General features: G+C 38.1%; 3 protein-coding genes across 9 annotated transcripts in view; 2 read left to right on the forward strand and 1 right to left on the reverse strand.

The window, feature by feature from the left end:
* zhx2a (zinc fingers and homeoboxes 2a) overlaps window positions 1-7,822 on the forward strand; it is a 34,533-nt gene extending 26,711 nt beyond the window's left edge. For 3 of the 4 annotated variants that reach the window (XM_016283479.1, XM_016283478.1, XM_016283477.1), the window contains one exon: window positions 5,240-7,822. In XM_016283479.1, the coding sequence (XP_016138965.1) occupies window positions 5,395-7,812 (2,418 nt within the window). In that variant the 5' untranslated portion in view covers window positions 5,240-5,394 and the 3' untranslated portion in view covers window positions 7,813-7,822. Of the gene's footprint in view, window positions 1-4,116; window positions 4,365-5,239 lie in introns of those variants that run through there. The other variant, XM_016283480.1, reaches the window with a different exon arrangement.
* Window positions 7,823-8,730: 908 nt separating this feature from the next.
* On the reverse strand, window positions 8,731-15,899 carry LOC107593655 (derlin-1). Its single transcript, XM_016283481.1, has 8 exons — window positions 15,537-15,899; window positions 12,700-12,811; window positions 11,841-11,905; window positions 11,489-11,515; window positions 10,954-11,049; window positions 10,816-10,868; window positions 10,599-10,709; window positions 8,731-10,388 (listed from the first exon to the last, which is right to left on the reverse strand). Exons 1-8 carry the CDS (start codon window positions 15,687-15,689, stop codon window positions 10,247-10,249), a joined length of 759 nt encoding a protein of 252 aa, XP_016138967.1. The 5' UTR covers window positions 15,690-15,899; the 3' UTR covers window positions 8,731-10,246.
* A 165-nt stretch (window positions 15,900-16,064) lies between these two features.
* Window positions 16,065-19,603, forward strand: LOC107593728 (E3 SUMO-protein ligase NSE2-like). Of its 4 annotated transcripts, none has more exons than XM_016283583.1 (7): window positions 16,122-16,188; window positions 16,622-16,753; window positions 16,872-16,984; window positions 17,064-17,217; window positions 17,322-17,416; window positions 17,582-17,688; window positions 19,315-19,603. In XM_016283583.1, exons 2-7 carry the CDS (start codon window positions 16,639-16,641, stop codon window positions 19,424-19,426), a joined length of 696 nt encoding a protein of 231 aa, XP_016139069.1. In that variant the 5' UTR covers window positions 16,122-16,188; window positions 16,622-16,638; the 3' UTR covers window positions 19,427-19,603. The 4 variants fall into 4 exon arrangements, with proteins under 4 accessions (XP_016139070.1, XP_016139069.1, XP_016139067.1 ...); XM_016283581.1 differs by having other exon boundaries at window positions 16,129-16,188; window positions 16,619-16,753; XM_016283584.1 differs by lacking the exon at window positions 16,622-16,753 and having other exon boundaries at window positions 16,065-16,188.
* Window positions 19,604-19,778: the final 175 nt, after the last annotated feature.

A 19,778-nucleotide genomic window follows, 5' to 3' on the forward strand; every position in this document is an offset into this window, starting at 1 on the left:
GACGCCCCCCCTCACATTTTTTTTTCGCCTATATATATATATATATATATATATATATATATATATATTTTTTTTTTTTTAAATGCTTTTTTTCTCTTTAATTTGTAATCTATTAGTGGAAAGTACCAGGAAATTAACATTCAACCAGACATTTATTTTTGTTTCTGTGTTCTCAGTATCAACAAGATGCACATACTAGCTTTAAGTTTAGCTTTGCTTCCTCTGAATAGGCATAATTAATGCACCCACTCATACTGATTCATAAAACATGTATCAGTATATACACAAGTACACAAATCTAGAATTAATATGATGAATACAATCTCTCAGTGTGGGTTTCACCCCTGAAAGAACAGGCTCAGCCAAAAATAGGAATGCGGAACGTTCCTCATCTGGATCTCTGTGGAGAAAATCCCTCCCACCTGCTGCTGGGCCGTTTCCATGACAACACATGAGTCCAGCTTTTTCAAGCCTTGTCCCTTGGCACCCCAAATCACTGAAAGCCTGGACACCTACCCAAAGGACTTTGCTCTGAGCTCTGTCATTTTCCTACTGCAAAACTACTTCATTCTCACATATACCCACATTCATCATTTAGACAAATTGTTTTTTTTCTCTCTTAAACAGTTCTTGTTACTAGAGCCTTGAAATAAAATCTGTGGAGCTACTGTTTATTGATCAATCTGTCGTTGGGCATCAGGTATTACTACTGCTGTGGATCCAGAGACATTTGCCACCTCATCCTAATATTCAAAAGGAGTCAGTAATTCCCACAATTTGAGTTTAAAATCGGTGAAGGGGGTGTGATCTAGTCTATACCAAATACACTCAACACTTTTTGTCAGTATTATCATGAAAAATAGCACTCCGTGTACAACTGTGTAGTGCTGCAGGCTTCTAGAGCCCCATTTGATGAGATTTAAATTAATTCTGCCTCAATCCCAAATTCAGCCCCCCCCCCCACTGTGCTCCACAGTATTAACAGAGCTCAGTCGCCGCCCCTTCACAGCGGCTCCTCAGCAACATCCTCTCCTGGAAACATGCATGTTAATGCATGTGTATTCATACAGGAGAACCAATGTGTTTTGCAACAGGCTGTAGTATGTTACAGAAACTGTACATCACGCTACACACCCTCCAGCTTGTGTTAACATTAGTAGTTTATTGCTGTAATATTGATGTTACTTTGAGTAGTCAATAGACTGTCAAATCCCTTCACAAATTTGAAGTTATGACTTTTTTTTTTGTATTTGTATTTTTTTATTTGCCTTTAGCACAGTCGTAAGCACACAACATTCTGTTTTTTTTCTTCTTGTGTCAATAACAGCTATTGAGACTTGAGGCCAAGTAATGTTTCTTTTTGAATGGCTTTAGATTGAATGATCATGCTTTCTCAGTCTTTATTGGCTGTAAGCCCTTGGCAAACACTTAAAATTCAGAGTTTGTATTATAAGCGTTTTCCTTATCCTTTGATTTTCATGAGGTGATAAATGTACTGGCTGATTTAGGTGAATCTCTCTCTCTCTCTCTCTCTCTCTCTCTCTCTCTCTATATATATATATATATATGTGTGTATGTGTATATATGTATGTACAGTGCACAGCATAAATGAGTACACCCCCTCTGAATAAATATAAAAGATGTATTTTCTTAATAATCACTAATATAATTCATGGAAAGATGGCAAAATTTACACATTAAACATATACTTAATAAAAACAACAAAATATATGCCAATATTTTCTGTAAAATAAGTAAATTAGCCAATTTTGTTTAAATTAAGGATTACAGAAATGAGTACACCCGAGATTTAATTCAGAAAATGTATAATATTCTAGTACTTAGTATGTCCTCCAGCACTTATAGCAAGTATACTGCTCTGACCCTTCTTGGCACTGAGTGTACAAGTTCATGACAAATTTTCACATCTGTGCTGTTTAACTCCTGGAGGATGACCTCCTTAAATGCCCTGGTCTTTAATGGGGAGTTTTGCTCAGCTCTTCTCTACAGAATCCCCCACAGCAGCTCAAGAGTGTTAAGATTAAGTGAAATACATGTCCTCTGAAGGATTTTCACCTTGGTAGAATGAATATATTCATTGTTATGCTGAAAAAAAGCCCAATAATGCAGGGAATGAGGGGAGGGTAGCATCTTCTATTTCAAGTTTTTGTATTACATCACACAGTAGTGTGTGAATTCATGACAGCGTTGATAAAGCACAACTCCCTCACACCTTCAGCACTCATTCATCTATATATAAAAGCTTTACTACCACTGAACGTCACTGTGGGTACCAAGCACTTCTCTCTGTACTCCTCCTCTAGCAACACCAGAACATTTTGGATGCTGTTAAATCCGAAATGATTGGCTTGGTCTCTTGAGACCAGAGTATGGATTCCCAGAAGTCTCTATTTTGTAAATATGGGCTCTGGAAGAGGTTAAATTAGTTTATTTTGCTTTGGCTACAGTAGGTAATTCTAGTGGTGACGACAACCATGCATGTCACTTCTGGAGGCTGTGTCATACTCTGTGAGATAAAGTGTCACTCTTTTCATAGCTTTTGCTGGCTCTGAGACACTTGCATGTTATTTCTCCTGCTCTTTTTCTAGCAAAAATTCACTCATCACTAAATGAAAACTTAAAGTGAAGACCTGATTATTTCAGGAGCCTTATCACAAGTCCATTGTTTTTGAATGTTGGTGCTACTTCTGCTATATTTTCACACTAAAAACAATAATTTTGTATTCCTCTTGTACCATTGTCCTCTTATGCTAAGAAACAAGTCACCTGGCAGTTCTCTCCCAAGTGGTTCCACAGCTGCCAGCATTACGTCCGAGTATGATTCAGTGGGCTATATAACACTTTTAATTGTCAGGAAATTAATTGTCTTTAAAAGTTTTGGTTCAATATACTTACCTGTTGATCAAAAATAGCCTTAAACCTATACACTTAAAAAAAAAATTTTTTTAATTAACTTTCAGGAGGGTGTACTCATTTTTGCAACACAAAATTTTATTACTTTGATAAGAAAATCTTATTTTGCTGAATAATTTTGGCATTTTTGGTAATTGATCAAGCAGGCTTGTTGGAACATTACTTCTCCAAAGAACCCTAACATGTCTTCTAAGCAAAGAGTAATTAATGAATTTAAGTTGTTCTCATTTATGCTGTGCACTATATATATATTAAAGGGATAGTTCACACAAAAATGAAAATTTGATGTTTTATCTGCTTTTTCCGGGGCATCCAAGATGTAGGTGACTGTTTCTTTAGTAGAACACAAATGATGATTTTTAACTCCAACTGTTGCAGTCTATCAGTCGTATATCGCACGGCATCTGATGCGTGAGGTGTGTACGCGCTCTGGCGTAGTTTACATTAAAGGGTGTGTTGATATCCAGCCGAAGAGCAATCAACCATAACTTCAGGCGAGCAGGCTCAGAAGTTGGGAATACGTGGGAAGGCACCACTCCTGAATGAGTTCGCGCGAGAGAACGTAATCTTTTAGTTTTAAGTCTGTTTGAACAATCCGGATAAGCGAAGTAAGTACCATTTTGATTAGCCGTCGACCTACAATGTTTGTGCACTGTGTAAACAATGAGTGATGTATACGTGCGAGAGATCACTTCCGGCGCTTGCGTAAACTATGCCAGAGCGGGTACACACCTCACGCACCGGATGCCGTGCGTGCGCTCAAAGCAGTTGGACATAGTGGTGTATTAGAGGTAAAATATGATATAAATACTGTTCGGTTTCTCGCACAAACCGATCGTTTCGTGTCTTAGGACATCAATGTGTCGTCACGAGCCACAGGGTTTAATTTGGATTTGTCTGTGCATGTTTTTTTTACTCTCATAGATTTTGTTACCATTGCCATGCATTATACGACTGATAGACTGCAACAGTTGGAGTTAAAAATCATAATTTGTGTTCTACTGAAGAAACAAAGTCACCTACATCTTGGATGCCCTGGGGGTAAGCAGATAAACATAAAATTTTCATTTTTGGGTGAACTATCCCTTTAAATAGTGTTTAAAAATTTTAAATTTTTTTCTTGTTCTGTGAACTTTCGTTGTCCTTCTTGCCCTTGGCACAGTTTTCTCAAGGAAGAAAAAAAAAAGAATTGCTAAGGATACATTATACTGGTGCTCTCACAGTGAGTTGAAGCTGTGATATAAGATGCTCAGGGTCCCATCCATATTTAATTAGTCTCCAATGTACTGAGATCTGCTGAGGGCAACACAGGCCTGAGGAAGGCTATTATTGGACTGGACAAGTTCAGCCTAGCACAGGATGTTTTTGCCCCTCCCATCCGGACTGACCACCATATTGCTGATGCATCTAATTTAATACACAGCACTGAGGTGTTTATCTAAATGCTTTTATGCAGGAGCTGTAACACCTCAGCTTAATTTTTAATGAGGTTCTGTAGTCCTTTGTGATGATTTTGTCACAATGTGTTGCACCTGAAGTGACAATTAACTGTGATTTAAAAAGCAGATATTTTGTGTTGATAGAAATCCATCTAATCACATTGAAACGGCAAGCATAAGCCTTTATTGTTCATCTATCTGTTGTTTACTTCAGATAGTGAAGAACCTTGAAAAACTCACACACCAGATGCGGCAGTCAGACACACAACTTGCAGCATCCTAAAATCGAAACCACAGTTTTCTATCAATCTTTGCACACCACAGCTGTTCATCATCTATCGACAGCACCTGATATGACTTTGTGTACTGCTCAAAATTCTTATGTGCCATTCAAAAATTGTATACAAAAAAAATATTTTCAAGTGACATGTATATTGTAGGCTAGAAGGTACCTTGTTTATAGGCAGTTTTTCAATTTTCAACTTCAAGTTTGTCTGTTTGTGGTACTTTGTTTCTTGTAATCTTTTTTTTTAATACAACAACCTATAAAACTTCATGTTCATTCATGAATAAGTGCAAAAACCTTTGTCTTTTGAATTTCACTGTTTAGGACATTCCATCTTGAATATTATCCGGAGCTGACTTTGAAATGAACATATACATGTTCTGTGTGCTATACCTCAATTTTGTCCTACCCGTGATGCGGTGTGGTTTTTCTTGTCCTGTGTTTTATCCCCTTAAGCACCCCAGTAATTGTTTTACATACAGTTCATACCTCATTACCATAGTTCTAATGCATGAAAATCTAGTTTTGAGATACGAGTCAGTAATGTTTATTTTACATCTTTTTTTCTTTTTTTAAATAGACTGTGTGATCTGGGATGAAGTCTCATGAAGTCTTCCATTGGAGCTGACATTCACCGTCAGCAGAATCATCCTTTACCGATCCTCCACCAGACAAAGACCTGCTCATTGCCCATCAACAGAGTCCCCCTGCACTGTACCGTCTTACTCCCTGACCATGGCTAGTCGAAGAAAGTCTACAACACCCTGCATGATCCGACTGGATGACTTGGTGACTGCAGACGATCCAGAAGAAATGGATTCCTGTGTGGATGGTCCAGAAGAGAATGGATCCTCACATGTGTCTTCTAGTGACGACTGGACGGATAGGAAGAGTTCTGCGAACTCTGTGCAGGAAGCAACAGAGCTGGAAAAACCTGAAGTGAAAACACAACCACAGAGGAAACTCCAGGGAGGCTATGAGTGCAAATACTGTCCCTTTTCCACACAAAATCTCAACGAGTTCAAAGATCATGTTGATTCCAACCACCCCAATGTTATACTCAACCCACTGTACTTGTGTGCGGTATGCAACTTCAACACAAAAAAGTTTGATTCTTTGACAGAACACAATGAGAGGTGCCATCCTGGGGAGAGCAACTTCAAGTTCAAGAGAATCAAACTCAACAGTCAGACCATTCTAGAACAGACAATCGAAGGTTCGAACTGTGCAGTCATCTATGATACAACCAGCCCTCAGTCAGGAGAGGACTTTACTGCTTTTCCTCTGAGCAAATCCAGTACTGTTAAGGTGGGTAAGCCCAAAGCAGATAGTTTACGGTTGCAGGACGATAGTCCGTTGGACAAAGTCGCTCAAGATCTACCGAAAAAGCAAATTACTGCAGTGAATGTGAACGGGACTGTGATAATTCCAGATGCAACTCTTAAGGATGGCCTCTCTCATATAATGCCATCCTTGCAACGCCCGCCTAACTACAACTTAGTACCAAAAATTGCTGTTCCCTTGAACACTTTAAAATACAACCCCTCGCTAGATGGCAACTTGACCCTCATCACCTCTTTCAGCAAGTTTCCATACCCTACCCAAGCAGAGCTCTCTTGGCTCACTGCAGCCTCCAAACACCCCGAAGAACAAATCAAAGTGTGGTTCACTACCCAACGGCTAAAACAAGGTATTAGCTGGTCTCCCGAGGAGGTTGAGGAAGCACGAAAGAAGATGTTCAATGGAACAATTCAGCCTGTTCAACAGGCATTCACTGTCTTACCTGCTCAGTTAACTCAGTCCACTAAAGCTTCACAGCCCTTTATCCAGACCATCCCTTGCCATGTTCTTGGACAATCTGGCCTAGTGTTGGCACCAGTTTCCAATAGCTCAACTGCTACCGGTGCTCCTCTCGCACTAACAGTGACAAATCAGATAGCACAGGGTGTCAAGAGGACCCATACAGCACCACTGGTTGCCCCAGAGATAAAGAGGCCTTCAATAATTCAGTCCATTCAGAGTACTCCCAAGTCTGTCTCTCCAACACCAAGCCTTTCTTCAGATTGTGAGAAAACCCCTGATCAGATCAGAGAGCTGACCACCAGCTATGCTCAGTGCCAGTTTCCTGATGATGAAGAAGTGTACCGTCTCATCGAGACGACTGGCCTCTCATGGGGAGAGATCAAAAAGTGGTTCAGCGATCAGCGCCATGGAAACTATAAGGCAGTGCAACAGATTAAAACAGACCTCTCTTCGAACGACAGCCAACTGCATAAGCCTGTCGCCACACAGTTTCCACTACTAGAGAGAGTTAAAGGCAAATCCTCTGAGCAAATGAAAAAGTTAGAGGAGAGTTTCCAAAGGACTAGCTTTCCAACCCAGGCTGAGATGGAGCAACTTGTGGCAGACACCAGGCTCTCCAAAAATGAAATTGATTGCTGGTTCACGGAGCGCCGTGCACTACGAGACAACCTGGAGCAAGCCTTGCTCAACTCGATGGGCTCAAAAAGGCTGGAGCATCACCTTCAAAGGGGGACACTGAATGGAGTCCATGAGCAGGACAGCAGAGTCAGGGACTCACCTCTTCCCATTCTGACATCCTCTGCGTGTCCAGAGGCCATTGATGGCAAGTCTCTCTGCCTTCTTAAAGACGTGTTTGCGCAAACCCAGTGGCCCTCACCAGAGGAGTACAACCAACTAGAAATCCAAACAGGGTTAGCTCGTACAGAAATTGTCCGGTGGTTTAAGGACAACAGATCTGCTTTGAAAAATGGAACATTAGATTGGATGGAGCAATTTCAAAGTATTAGCAACAAGAGACCGAATGGACAAAACAATACGTTGATCTCAGAGCAGGCACAGAGTGTCCTACAAAGGCACTTTCAAGAGACAAAGGTACAAAAAGGGGAGGGTTTTGAGAAGCTTGCAGAGCAGTCGAAACTAACCAACCAGGACATTGTCGAATGGTTCACCAGTAAGTTGGGCCACAACATGCCTGATATCAGCAAGAGCAAGGACCAACATGGACAGGCGAGTGTAGATGGTAAGAGGTGGGTTTCCTTGGCAGCTGACATTGATGGCAAAGATTACGATGCACAGAAAGTGGCACGAGACCTTGAAATGCTATCGGCAGAGCACAGAGTGACAGGATGAAGTGATAAAGGTAATAGTCCTTTTTTATTTTAACTAGCTGGTTGATATTTTGAATGGAGAAGGAGCGAGAGAGTTGCTTTTCCTGAGAAATAGCTGCTTCTCGTGATAATGTAGCAGATGTGGTTGTAAGACACTCAGAATGTCGTAAATCTGTAATTTAGCCTTTAGAAAAACAGCTTGGCAGCGAGAGAGAGGGCAGAGCTCAAATTGTGTGTGTGCTGGGAGGGGGGGGCAGTGTCAATTTAGGATTTTATTTCAAACACATCATCCATAATTTATGTGAGTCAAGTGGCATTTGTTGCTTGTTCTGTTGCAGAAGAAAACAGGCTGCTATGACCGAACTAGATGGGCCTGATGATTAAGGAATGACCTCTATTGTCATGAATGGAACCAATGATATCATAATCTGGACTTGAGGTCATTGGAGACTAGATGAACTGGGAGCATCTGTGAAACACTGTCTGGAGAGTGACCATGGAGTGCCAAAGTTTGACTGCTATGTTGTTATTATTATGCGTTTGTTTTTTAAAAGGGCCCTTGTAAATATTTTTTTCTGTACTTCAACAGATTTGTAAAATTTTTTGAAGATGAGACTTTTGTTACGTTTATAATAGGAGTCCCAAGACATTTCCCTTGACCCTTATAATGGAATGTTCAATCATTTTTGTGAGTGGACACAAAACTAACCCACCTGCTGGCGAGGCTGGTATAAAACAATGTGGTCCATGAAGGCACTTAATATTTAAAGTGGACACATACAAGCGGTGCTTCAATAAAAACCATCTCATTCCAGAAAACGAGGTGATATTTTGGGCTTTTCTTTGGACCATAAACACATTGCCTGCACTCTCATATTGTACCTTATCGCCAAGGGTAGAGAGCCCACCTGATGGACATAAAACTGAAATCAATACAATACAGAGATGCACAGCACATGTTTATTTGTAGTTATAGGCTAATTTCTGACAATATTATAGTAACTGTAATTTTTCCACTACTTGGCTGTGAACTGCTTTCGGCGCGCTTGTGTATTTCTTTTTCCTGCAGCTGCTTTAGTGTCATGTTCAGACATGTATCAGGACTACTGTACTGCTACCAAGAATCCTGCTTGCTCTTTATAAGAACCAGTCTGCTGTAATTCAATAAAACACAACTGACTGATAACCTGTTCCGAGTCTCATTGTTTAGACGACAGTAGCATGGCCAAAGCAGAATTTCAGAAAACAGCTCAGTTTCATTAGGAGCTGCTAGTTTTCTTACAGTAAATTGCTGTTCAGGATGCTGCAAAATTTAAATGTAACTCTAGGGCACCTATCTCCGGTGTGTGTCCCTCAAGATACTGTGAAAGCAATGTACTCAAATTAGAGAGCACAGTTGCCGTTTACAGTTTATTTGTAGCATCGGCAACTGAAGAAGCACTCAATGAAATGGCAATAATGAAGCACTAGAAATGTAATCTGAACATTTCAGTAAAGATTGTGGTTCAGAACAGTAGTAACTTGACAAGGATTTTGGCAAGTGGTCACTTTGATGTGACCGTATCACTATTATATACCATATGCACATAAATTTATCTTTTGCAAAGCACCTTTATCCAAACGTGTTGAGGGACATAATATCAAATCAATGCCATTTAGTGCATACTAAATCAAAAATGATAGCACTGAACGTGATAAATATAACTTCCAGTGTACAAATTATAAAACTTTATCTGTTCCTGTTAGAAAATTTTTAGATAGCATGAGTATGTATCACGGGATAAATGTTAACAGTTTAATCATCAGTAATGTGTGAAAAGTTCATGGCAGTTTTACTGTAAATGGGTTGATTGATAAACTTTACTCAAGGCATCTAAACCTATAAAACAAACAGATGGAAATATCCATACATGTATAAAACAGACTGAAAAATGCACCGCACTTTCATGTGCATGTTCTGATTGTTAATTCAGTTAATAAGAAAAATTACAATAAATTGAACCTAATTTAGACAAATAGAGGTGATAAAGAAAAAAAATCTTTCTAGGTTTAAAGTCCATGACCATTCCCAAACAACCATGCTAACAATCTACACTGAACATTTCATGGCGAAATTAATCAGCTACATTTGATTGTGAGCAAGTAACATGAATACACTGAAAGATGTGGTCATATTATGGGAAACACCATCAAAGTCCCCGGAATTTTCTACAATTACGGCAACTCTGCTACTGCACATATTACTTGCAGAGTTTCTGTACACACTGTGAAACTCAATAACAGTGTGATATGACATTGAGAGTAATAGGAAAATACGTAACGCTGGAAAGGAGCCCCGTCACTTTTCCTTGTGGGTCAGAAGAAATGCAACACAAACCCAAAACATAAAATCCATATTCTGCAGCATTGATGTTAGAAGTTTCTGAATTTATCCATTGATGCAAGAGTCAAAGGCTTCAGTCATCCCCCAGCCGAAAGCCTTGACCCCAGTTATGGCGCCCACCTCCGCCTCCTGGCTGCTCTTGGGGCACAGGTCTCCTGCTTGGAGGAACGCCGAATCCAGACACCCCACCTCGTCGATTTGGTAACATCTGGTACCTGAGGAAAAAAGAAAAGAAAAGATAGGAAAAATATGACAAAGCATAACAGTATAATTTTTAAGGCGTTTAATAATGCAATAAGCCCTTAATAACTCCTAACTTGTTACTTTCATTCAGCTATTAATTCATATATTAATAAACAGGCACTTCATTCATATCAGCACTGCTTGCATATTACAGCAGAATAACAGGAAGGAAATAAACTCACAGGAACTGTGGGGTGGAGAGGAAGGACCTGCCACCCAGGTCCATGGGGTATTTAAACATCAGAAAGAAGTAAAGGTGGCCAACTAAGTTCCCAATCAGCTCGTTGACAATGCTGAAGAAAGAAATAGGTTATTATTACAATTATTATGACTCGTTGTGTAACATTTTCATCAAATGACTATGACATTTGAACATTAATCTGTCTAAAATATTCTTACGAGCCACCGATGATATAGTTGAATCCCAGAATGACCCAAGGAAGATAACAAGCCTGTGTTAGTGTGAACATGAACCGGTTTTAGTGTACATCAGTATATCATATAAAAGCATACTGCATTTAATAATGCACTGAATACCTTGAATCTGGTGCCGAACCAGAAAGATACAATCATGTCACGATTTAGCTGAGCCCAGACGTACAGAACAGACATGATCAAGGGGATCATCAGGAGCTGCAAAACACAAAAAAGCCAATATTTATGAACAAATGAATAAGGAAATATAAATTCAAATGTAACAAAAGATTTTCTCAAAAAAAAAAAAAGATAAAAGTTGCTTTTAAATGTCATGCAATGGTCCTTAAACAACTAATAGGTTACATCAAAAAGCTTAATTAACTCCATGAGTGCAGAAAATGCTCATAAATCACACAAGATTATCATTTCGATTAAGCAACACAAAGTTTCAGATGATGTTAGAAAGACAAAAACTACTTTGAGAACATTAAATGATGATTTACACCAAATAAGAGTGGCAAAGTTTAGCCTAATAAGTTAGAAGATAGCTTCATTATTTGACTTCTTAATAGATATCCTACACATTACTAAGTGCCAATCACACAAAAAGTGGAAAATTCACATTTAGAAAAAGGAAGAAAAGCAACTGACTAACCTGCATGTCCATCATTAGACCCGTTATCTGAATTATAAACGTTCAGGAAAGATAAAAGCTGTGTGTCAAAGGAAAATGAACATGACTCCTAGAAAAGCCTTTTCTCGCTGAGTGGACGCTGCATAGAATGGAAACCACATCTTCAGAGGATATTAAATCATTTAATGCAATATACTAAAATGCTGAATTCAGCACATCACATTCATTACTCATTCACTGTTAATGTGGGTATGCGCTGTACAGACGCAAATCATTTAATGACAATGACTAATCACTTGTTTGCGCTGCACTGAATGACACATTTAATCTTTTAAAATATTACAGTATAATGTGTACAGGACAGAAAGGATACAACAATACAAATCCAGTTGAATAGAAGCATGAACATGTAGTCTGCTGGTCTTCCATCAAAAGCTCCTGTGAAAGGGAGAAGAGATGATGAGATGTCACATCCCATAATAATCATCATTTCACTTCCTGATCAAAAAAAGTTTTACACATAAAGAACAGTATTTGTATATGTCATATTATAAGACTAATAAACACTATTTTATTTTAAATGAAGTGGGCTGCCATTTTGAATTTCTGATTGGCTGAATACTTCTTTCTTTATATAAGTAACCTCCCTATTATTGGACATCACTCATGGAATAGAATTAATCATGGCTATAAATAGAGCATTTTTACAATGGGCATTGTAAGTGAAAACTTGTGATGCTGCATCCACACCACTAGGTGTCAGTATAAAGGCTCATTCAAACCAATAATGATAACTATAACAATAACTAAATTACCGTCCACACCAACAGACCATAACACCATTTAGTCTAAGAGCATGGTGCAGTTTTGTTGTCTGTTGCTTTATGTGCTCTTTAAAGTCAGGTGGATTCTGCCTGGCTGTCAATGTTTTTTTTATCATTCTGAAAGTCATTCCAACAATTTTGTTCCTCTGTTGTTATATATGGGAACAGTAAGTCCACACAACAGTTTCAAACCAAATTTTCCAGCTGATAAAAACATTGACAGCCAATCAAAATCCACCTGACTTTAAAGAGCGTAAGCATTTAAAGCAGCAGATGACAGAACTGCAGTTAAGATGACTGTTGTATTGTAGCACAACTTAAACAAAAAATGCTGAGTGCACTTTTAAGTCCAATCAGACATTATTTTAATTAAAGGATGATTAATACATTTTAGGAAACAGAAGCTACCTGTTTCAAGCCTCGTGGAGTACTGGTAGAGGAAATACAAATTAACCAGGTATAGAAAACCCGTTCCTGGGCCAACTGGGAAATAGAACGTTGCAGATATCGGTCTCCATATCTGTTGAGAGAACACAGAAAAACCATTAGTAACTTGACGCAGATTACTGTTGGAGATGCCCATCGATTCTGGCCTATTGAAAGAGATGTATCAAAGTACTTCTTGATAATCTTTTTTTAAGACTCTTAAAGGGATAGTTCACCCAAAAATGAAAGCTCTGTCATTATTTACTCATCGTCATGTTGTTGTATGTATGTATGTCTTTCTTCTGTGGAACACAAATGAAGATGTTTGGTTACCAACATTCTTCAAAATATCTTCTTTTGTGTTATGCAGAAGAAAAAGTCATGCAGGTTTGGAAAGGCATGAGGATGAGTAATCAGTATTATACTATTATCCCTTTAAACTGAAGTAAAAGTACAGAAAACCAACAGGCACTGAGAATATCCAGCAAGCACCATTTGTATGCAGTCACCAGCACTGGCTGAAAATGATGAAAAACGGAGTGGCTACCATGCTTGCACTGCAGATTTGATTCCCCGCACATTCTGGACTCATTATCCATGTGCCTGAGCACAACTGCAGCTATTACACCACACTTCACGCTCTGAGAGGAACAGACACTCATCTGGTCTGTTATCCAGATTTGTTCGGTAATTCTCATACTAGAAAATCTGGGTCAGTTAACAACAAACACGCACCCCTGCACAACATTTTTTAACACTCTCCGGTGTTTAATTTGCTCTCAACATGCACATGCTGCACACCTTATCGCTCTCTATAGTCCCCGGCTGTCTCAATCTCCTCCCTTTCCCTGTATCCCTCTCTCACTTCTAGCGCTTTCTCTCCTCCCTCCAGCACACATAGAAACTCTGAGCTAGCAGGGTTTTTTCGGTCTGGGGGCTGTGAATCCGCTGAGCAGCAATGCTTTGATGTTGGCGTCTGAACTGGCTCTGCAGTAGCCAGGCAGTCCAACGGCCCCCTCACGCACTGCAGCATAAATCATGCCAGCTCACTTGTGTGGAGAGGTGACCTCTGTAGACTGCAGCACAGAGAAAAGTGGGTTAAAAAGCACAGCAGGATTGGTATGCCGCGAGAGGACAGGGAGAGGTTTGTTTGGCCGCTTCTCAACAGCTAAATGGTTCCTGGTTTATGGTTTAATAGCAGGGTATGCTCTGAAAGTGGGTGATATCACTCATTTTGCTTATCTGCAGTATCCTGTGTACACTGTATTTCCTCACTCCATAGCTGTGTTTACTTCCTATATATGTGCCATAATACAGAAGAAACCTGTACTGGCAGGATAGAGGTCATGAAACATTAGCTAATAATGAGCAGACAGGAGTTGAGTTTAGAGCATGTTCAAAGGGAGTGGATAAATCACAGAAACACCATGTAAAAATGAGCTTAATGTTTAAGTTCCTAAATTACAACCAAAATTGCAGCTACAAAAATTAATCAATTAGTCATTAGCAGAGGTCAAATTACTCTGTGCCTGAATTCCAGGCGCATCACTCATGAAAACTGGCACGGGAAACAGATTCAAAGCAATAATGCTGCTATTTACAAACTAGACAAGCCAAAGAAATGTGGGTTTCCAAATACATATTAAAATAACTTCTAGGGGGCTTTACTTCTTAAGAAGTGGTGCATTACCACAGTTTATGAGCTGCATGACAGTTGTTTTAGAGAGGGGTTTTCAATCTTTTACATGCCACAGACCCCCAAATATAATAATCCTCTCACAAGGGACTCCCATCCTAAAGTTTAAAAGACAGCTATATTTTTTATGTATAAATTTATACTGTGAAAAAATAAGATTATAAATCTGTGTAAAATATTATTTGGAAAATATTTATGTATTTGTTTTACATAACATTATCACATTTTCCCCTAATAGTAATAAGGATGGAATTAATGGATACCAATGTTTCTTACAAACATTCATCTCGTTGTTTCACACGTGTAGCCCACAAACAAATAGCTTTGCGCCACCTGGTGGAAATTACTGCCACCGAAAAAAATGAATCTTATATTTTTGATAGTTGATAAATGACCATGCTTAATTACATATTTTAATATATTTACAATACTTCTCTTACAGTTTAGGCAGACTGTCAGAATTAGGCATTAGAAAAGCCGTCCTCCGTAATGAGGACAACAGAACACCATTATTTCTATTATATGTCGCAAAACTTTTCCTAATTAGGTATAGCAAATAAGGCTAAAATATTTGCCATCACATTGAGAAGCAGTGCTTGTGGAAGGAAAACATTTAATTGGGCAGCCCACGAAAAGCCTGCTGTCCCGGAAGTAGCCTCAGACGCGTTCTTGGCTGTCATTGGTTGAACAGAGCAGGCTGGGACGAGTTCAAAGTTACTGCTGTTTTTTTCTGTGGCTGCGCAACTTTTGATTCAAATGGCGTTTCCTGTCTTTCAAAACTACAATATACCGCCAGTATAACGTTCTAATTCTGCATAATCATAAAGTATCGTATTAAGTATTCGTATTCGCTTCGACAACCTTTAAATACCTAACATTCAGACTTCCTAAAGTACAACAAAATATTATATAATATCATGTGCATGAGATTTTGAACAACTAGACTGCTGACTTTATACACTGATCAGCAAACCTCGGTTCACTACAGCACAGTTCTCCTGTAATGCAGTCCATGTGTGGGCATCAGTTTAACGTTACTTCGGGACGAGGCCTACAACAAGGCCTTGTCATCGCAGCCGTTGTCTATAAAGTCTCCGTTCTGTTGAATTTAATGTAAACCTACCTGGAATTTATGAAAGAAAGCCTCCGGCCATAACACAAGGTACATAGGACTGATTAATCCCAGTTTTCCTATTAGCGGCACTGCAATTGAGCCAGCAAACCAGTAACGAGTGATGAAAGGGATGTTTTTAAACCAGTCCCCGATATCTGACATCTTGCCATATGATTAGAAAGCCTGGAGATTCTCTGTGGGTTCTCCGCCGATGCGGGTTAGGAAAGCGAGTCTGTGAACACAAGGCAGAAATGCGGCTTCAGTCTTCTAGTTTGGTTCGGTTACCCTGGTGTACGCACTCCTTCCCCGTTTGGTTTACATGACGTGGCCGCGTACAGACGCGTCCTTGTCGCGATTGTCCGTTAGATTTGACTGTCAAATTAACAGTCATGCAAAGAAATATGTTTTTTTCGAATTCGAATTCGAAAAAAAAATGTTTATTATCTAAACGCAGACATTTGAAAATGTAGTTTTTTAAATAATTGATATGGGTTGTATTCACATAATTTACCACAATTATGTGTAACGTAGTGAGAACTTTAAGACCGCGCAATGAAGTCGTTAGAAGTCTTTTATGTTGACGTCTCATTCGGGTTTGAAACCGGAAGCGGCTACTTCGTGGCGCTACTTTTGGTGAAGCGAAGGTTTCTTATCATTTTATGTGAGTATATTTAAAAAAAATATCGCAGATAAGTAGTTTAAATGTTTAAAAAAATAAAAATAAAAAACGAAAATGCTATAGCTTACCAATTAGATCTATAAGTTGTTAGTACATTTCGTTAAAGGGATAGTAATGTCATTATTTATAGTTCATCATTCTCAGTCACCATTCACTTATCTATATCTTTTCCCACTCAATAAAAGTGAATGGTGACCGAGGTTGTTATTCTTTATCATATCTTCTTGTGTTCCATTGAAGAAAGAAAGTAAGACACGTATTGAATAACACGAGGATGAAATAATAAAAAATATTATTATTATTATTTTATCTAGTAGACTATCCCTTTAAATGTTCTTTTCAAAGCACGTTTGCCAAACGAGTCAAAGCAGCACGTGAGTTTGTGGGTTGAGTTTATGCTTCCCCCCTCCAGCAGTCCTATAGCTTCCCGATATGTCTCTAAGTTCAGTGCAGTCCACCTTGTCCACTCTGAAGTCATGTCAGGCAGATATTGGAGCTTGTATGGACATGGTATCAGATGTTGCGCTGGGAATAGTTGAAGCACAAGGTGAGTGATTTCTGAAAGATCGTGTGACTTTGAAGACTGGAGTAATGGCTGCTGAAAATTCAGCTTTCTTTTGGACATACTTTTTTAAAATGTACTTTACCTTTGTCTTTTATTTCAGGTATGGATAACAGTCCAGCTCTGAAGAAGCTGGAGGAGATGATTCTGGAGTGCTCCAGACTGGACAGAGAAATCAATTGTTTCGTGGAGTCTGTTGATGAGAAGACTGCTCAGGTTTGTTTTATTGACTGTCACTGGTGCTTCATTTTGACCACCATTGAGCCACCGTGGCTTTCCCTCGTATGTCCTGTAGGTCAGACTTGAACCTCCCGAGGCCATGTTTCATCTGAGGAACTCTGTAAAGGAGCGTTTCACTGAGCTTACAGCTGGAGTTACAGATGCAGACCTGCAAAGGCACAGCAAGGTTGTTGCCTTCAGAGACAGTGTCAGGAAATATGCCATGCAAGGTGAGGAACTCACCACTTTTTGCAACACAGCATTCACAAAGGCCGCATGTTACAAGTGAAGTGATGCAGTTCCTAAATGTATATTTCTGCATATGTATATGCAGCAGGTCAAACTGCTGCTGAGAATGAAGAGGAGGAGTTGGATGAGGACATTGCTGTAACACAGAGCCAGACAAACTTCATCTGCCCTCTCACCCAGGTAAACCTCAGCACCATTTCACGTCATCACGTCAGTGCACAAGCCCTCGAGTTAAAAGTTCACATTTGTAGTGGTGTTTTTGTGTGTTATTTGAATTGCAAGAATAAGAAAAATATAGAAATGTCATATCATACAAACTTTTTTTACTGTACCTTGTTCTGACAGGTTGAGATGGTCAATCCAGTGAAAAACAAGAAATGCGGTCATCACTATGACCAAGAGGCTGTACTTGAAATGATTAAGGCTAAGCACAAAAATAAGAAGAAATTTCGGTATGTAGCCACTGCTCAATTCTGTCTTTGTTGTCCCAAATAAGTATACAGTTACTATGCATAATTCATTTCCATATGCTGCAACCAACAAATATCAACGTAAACTTTTATTTATTTACTTACTTTTTTTTGGAAGTGTTCTCTTTCTTTATATTTGAGCTTCATACACAGAATATACAGTTTGTACAGTATAAAAACCATTACACCTATGAAGAGTCCCTGTAAACCACATATGCCAATGTGTGTGTGTGTGTGTGTGTGTGTGTGTACTTAATGTACAGTATTTGTAAACATTTTAAGGAACACTGGATATTATTTAATGACATTTTCCCATTTTTTGTGACCTTATCTAAAGTGAAAACTATTCACTCTTTATTACCAATTAACAATTCCTTTACTATGAGCTGATTAAACAATAATAATTGTGTTAATTATGTATTTAATGAATGAAAAACTCACCATTTGTATAGTCGTCTAATGTATTAACTATTGTTTATAAACTATGAATTAAAGATGAACTAAGTTTAATCATTTTAAATACTTTATTAGTGTATACTTATAAAGTGTTACCACTGTTTTCTGTTTTAATTATTAGTCTTCAGTGTCACATGATCATTCAGAAATCATTCTAATATGCTGATTTTTTACTTACTTTCTTTATATTTGAGCTTCATACACAGAATATACAGTTTGTACAGTATAAAAACCATTACACCTATGAAGAGTCCCTGTAAACCACATATGCCAATGTGTGTGTGTGTGTGTGTGTGTGTGTGTACTTAATGTACAGTATTTGTAAACATTTTAAGGAACACTGGATATTATTTAATGACATTTTCCCATTTTTTGTGACCTTATCTAAAGTGAAAACTATTCACTCTTTATTACCAATTAACAATTCCTTTACTATGAGCTGATTAAACGATAATAATTGTGTTAATTATGTATTTAATGAATGAAAAACTCACCATTTGTATAGTCGTCTAATGTATTAACTATTGTTTATAAACTATGAATTAAAGATGAACTAAGTTTAATCATTTTAAATACTTTATTAGTGTATACTTATAAAGTGTTACCACTGTTTTCTGTTTTAATTATTAGTCTTCAGTGTCACATGATCATTCAGAAATCATTCTAATATGCTGATTTGCTGCTAAAAAAACATTTTAATGTTAAACTTATTTAATGTTATTTATTAAATCTTGAACCTATACCAGTGTTACATTTAATATCAATATTAACACTTTATCATTGTTAAAAACTGTTTTGCTGCTTAATATATTTGTGGAAGGCACCATTTCTTAAGTGAATATTAAGTTCAAAAGCATGTAGAAAGTTCTAAACATTTATTTGAAATAGATTTTTTTTGTAACATTGTAAAATTCTTTACTCTCACTTTTGATAACTCCAGAGCTTCCCATGCATTGAATTTTCATAATTTTGACAAACAGCATTTCATGGAGTGAATTATTGAAGATTAAATCATTGTAATTCTTACATTAACAAGTGGTAACATTGTAAAATTCTTTACTCTCACTTTTGATCATTTTAATGTATCCTTTGAACTGTAGTGTATAGAATAATATAACAGCCACTGTTGCCAAACTTTGTCATTCTTCACAGCTGTCCAAAGGTTGGCTGTGGAAACTCAGATGTTCAGCGGTCAGACCTCGAGTTGGACTTGCTTATGAAGAGAATGATTCAGAACCACAAGAGACAGAGTGGAAAAACCTAATTTGACTAAATCAGTCCTGCAGATGGTATAGTTGTTCTGTCTTTAATGGGAAAATGGTTTTGCCTGAATGTCGAAATGTAGAACTGGAGTTTTGTCAAATTTGGTTCATGTTATAGTTAATATATGACACATTTATAGTTCATGTTTGTAATACAAAAATAAAGGCACTATTCTTATCAATGCTGACATTTTTTATATTTACATTGTCATTTAGCAGACACCTTTATCAAAAGCGACTTACAAATGAGGACAATAAAAGCAGTCAAAACTAACAAAAGAGCAACAGTATATAAGTGCAAATGACAAGTCTCGGTTAGCCTAACGCAGTACACATAGCAAGGTATTTATATAT

The sequence above is a fragment of the Sinocyclocheilus grahami genome, unplaced genomic scaffold (assembly GCF_001515645.1).
Source record: "Sinocyclocheilus grahami isolate Dianchi unplaced genomic scaffold, SAMN03320097.WGS_v1.1 scaffold175.1, whole genome shotgun sequence".
Classification (NCBI taxonomy): domain Eukaryota; kingdom Metazoa; phylum Chordata; class Actinopteri; order Cypriniformes; family Cyprinidae; genus Sinocyclocheilus; species Sinocyclocheilus grahami.

Bases quoted from the DNA above. Each gene is read 5' to 3' on its own strand.
- LOC107593655 (XM_016283481.1), bottom strand. From the start codon at position 15,689: ATGTCAGATATCGGGGACTGGTTTAAAAACATCCCTTTCATCACTCGT. The intron at 11,050-11,488 runs GTTAGTCAGTTG...TGTGTTTTGCAG, and splicing joins GTCTAATGATGGACATGCAG to CTCCTGATGATCCCCTTGAT. The intron at 10,389-10,598 runs GTGAGTTTATTT...TTTTTTCCTCAG, and splicing joins CTCTCCACCCCACAGTTCCT to GTACCAGATGTTACCAAATC.
- LOC107593728 (XM_016283583.1), top strand. From the start codon at position 16,639: ATGTCTCTAAGTTCAGTGCAGTCCACCTTGTCCACTCTGAAGTCATGT. The intron at 16,985-17,063 runs GTTTGTTTTATT...TATGTCCTGTAG, and splicing joins TTGATGAGAAGACTGCTCAG to GTCAGACTTGAACCTCCCGA. The intron at 17,218-17,321 runs GTGAGGAACTCA...ATGTATATGCAG, and splicing joins CAGGAAATATGCCATGCAAG to CAGGTCAAACTGCTGCTGAG.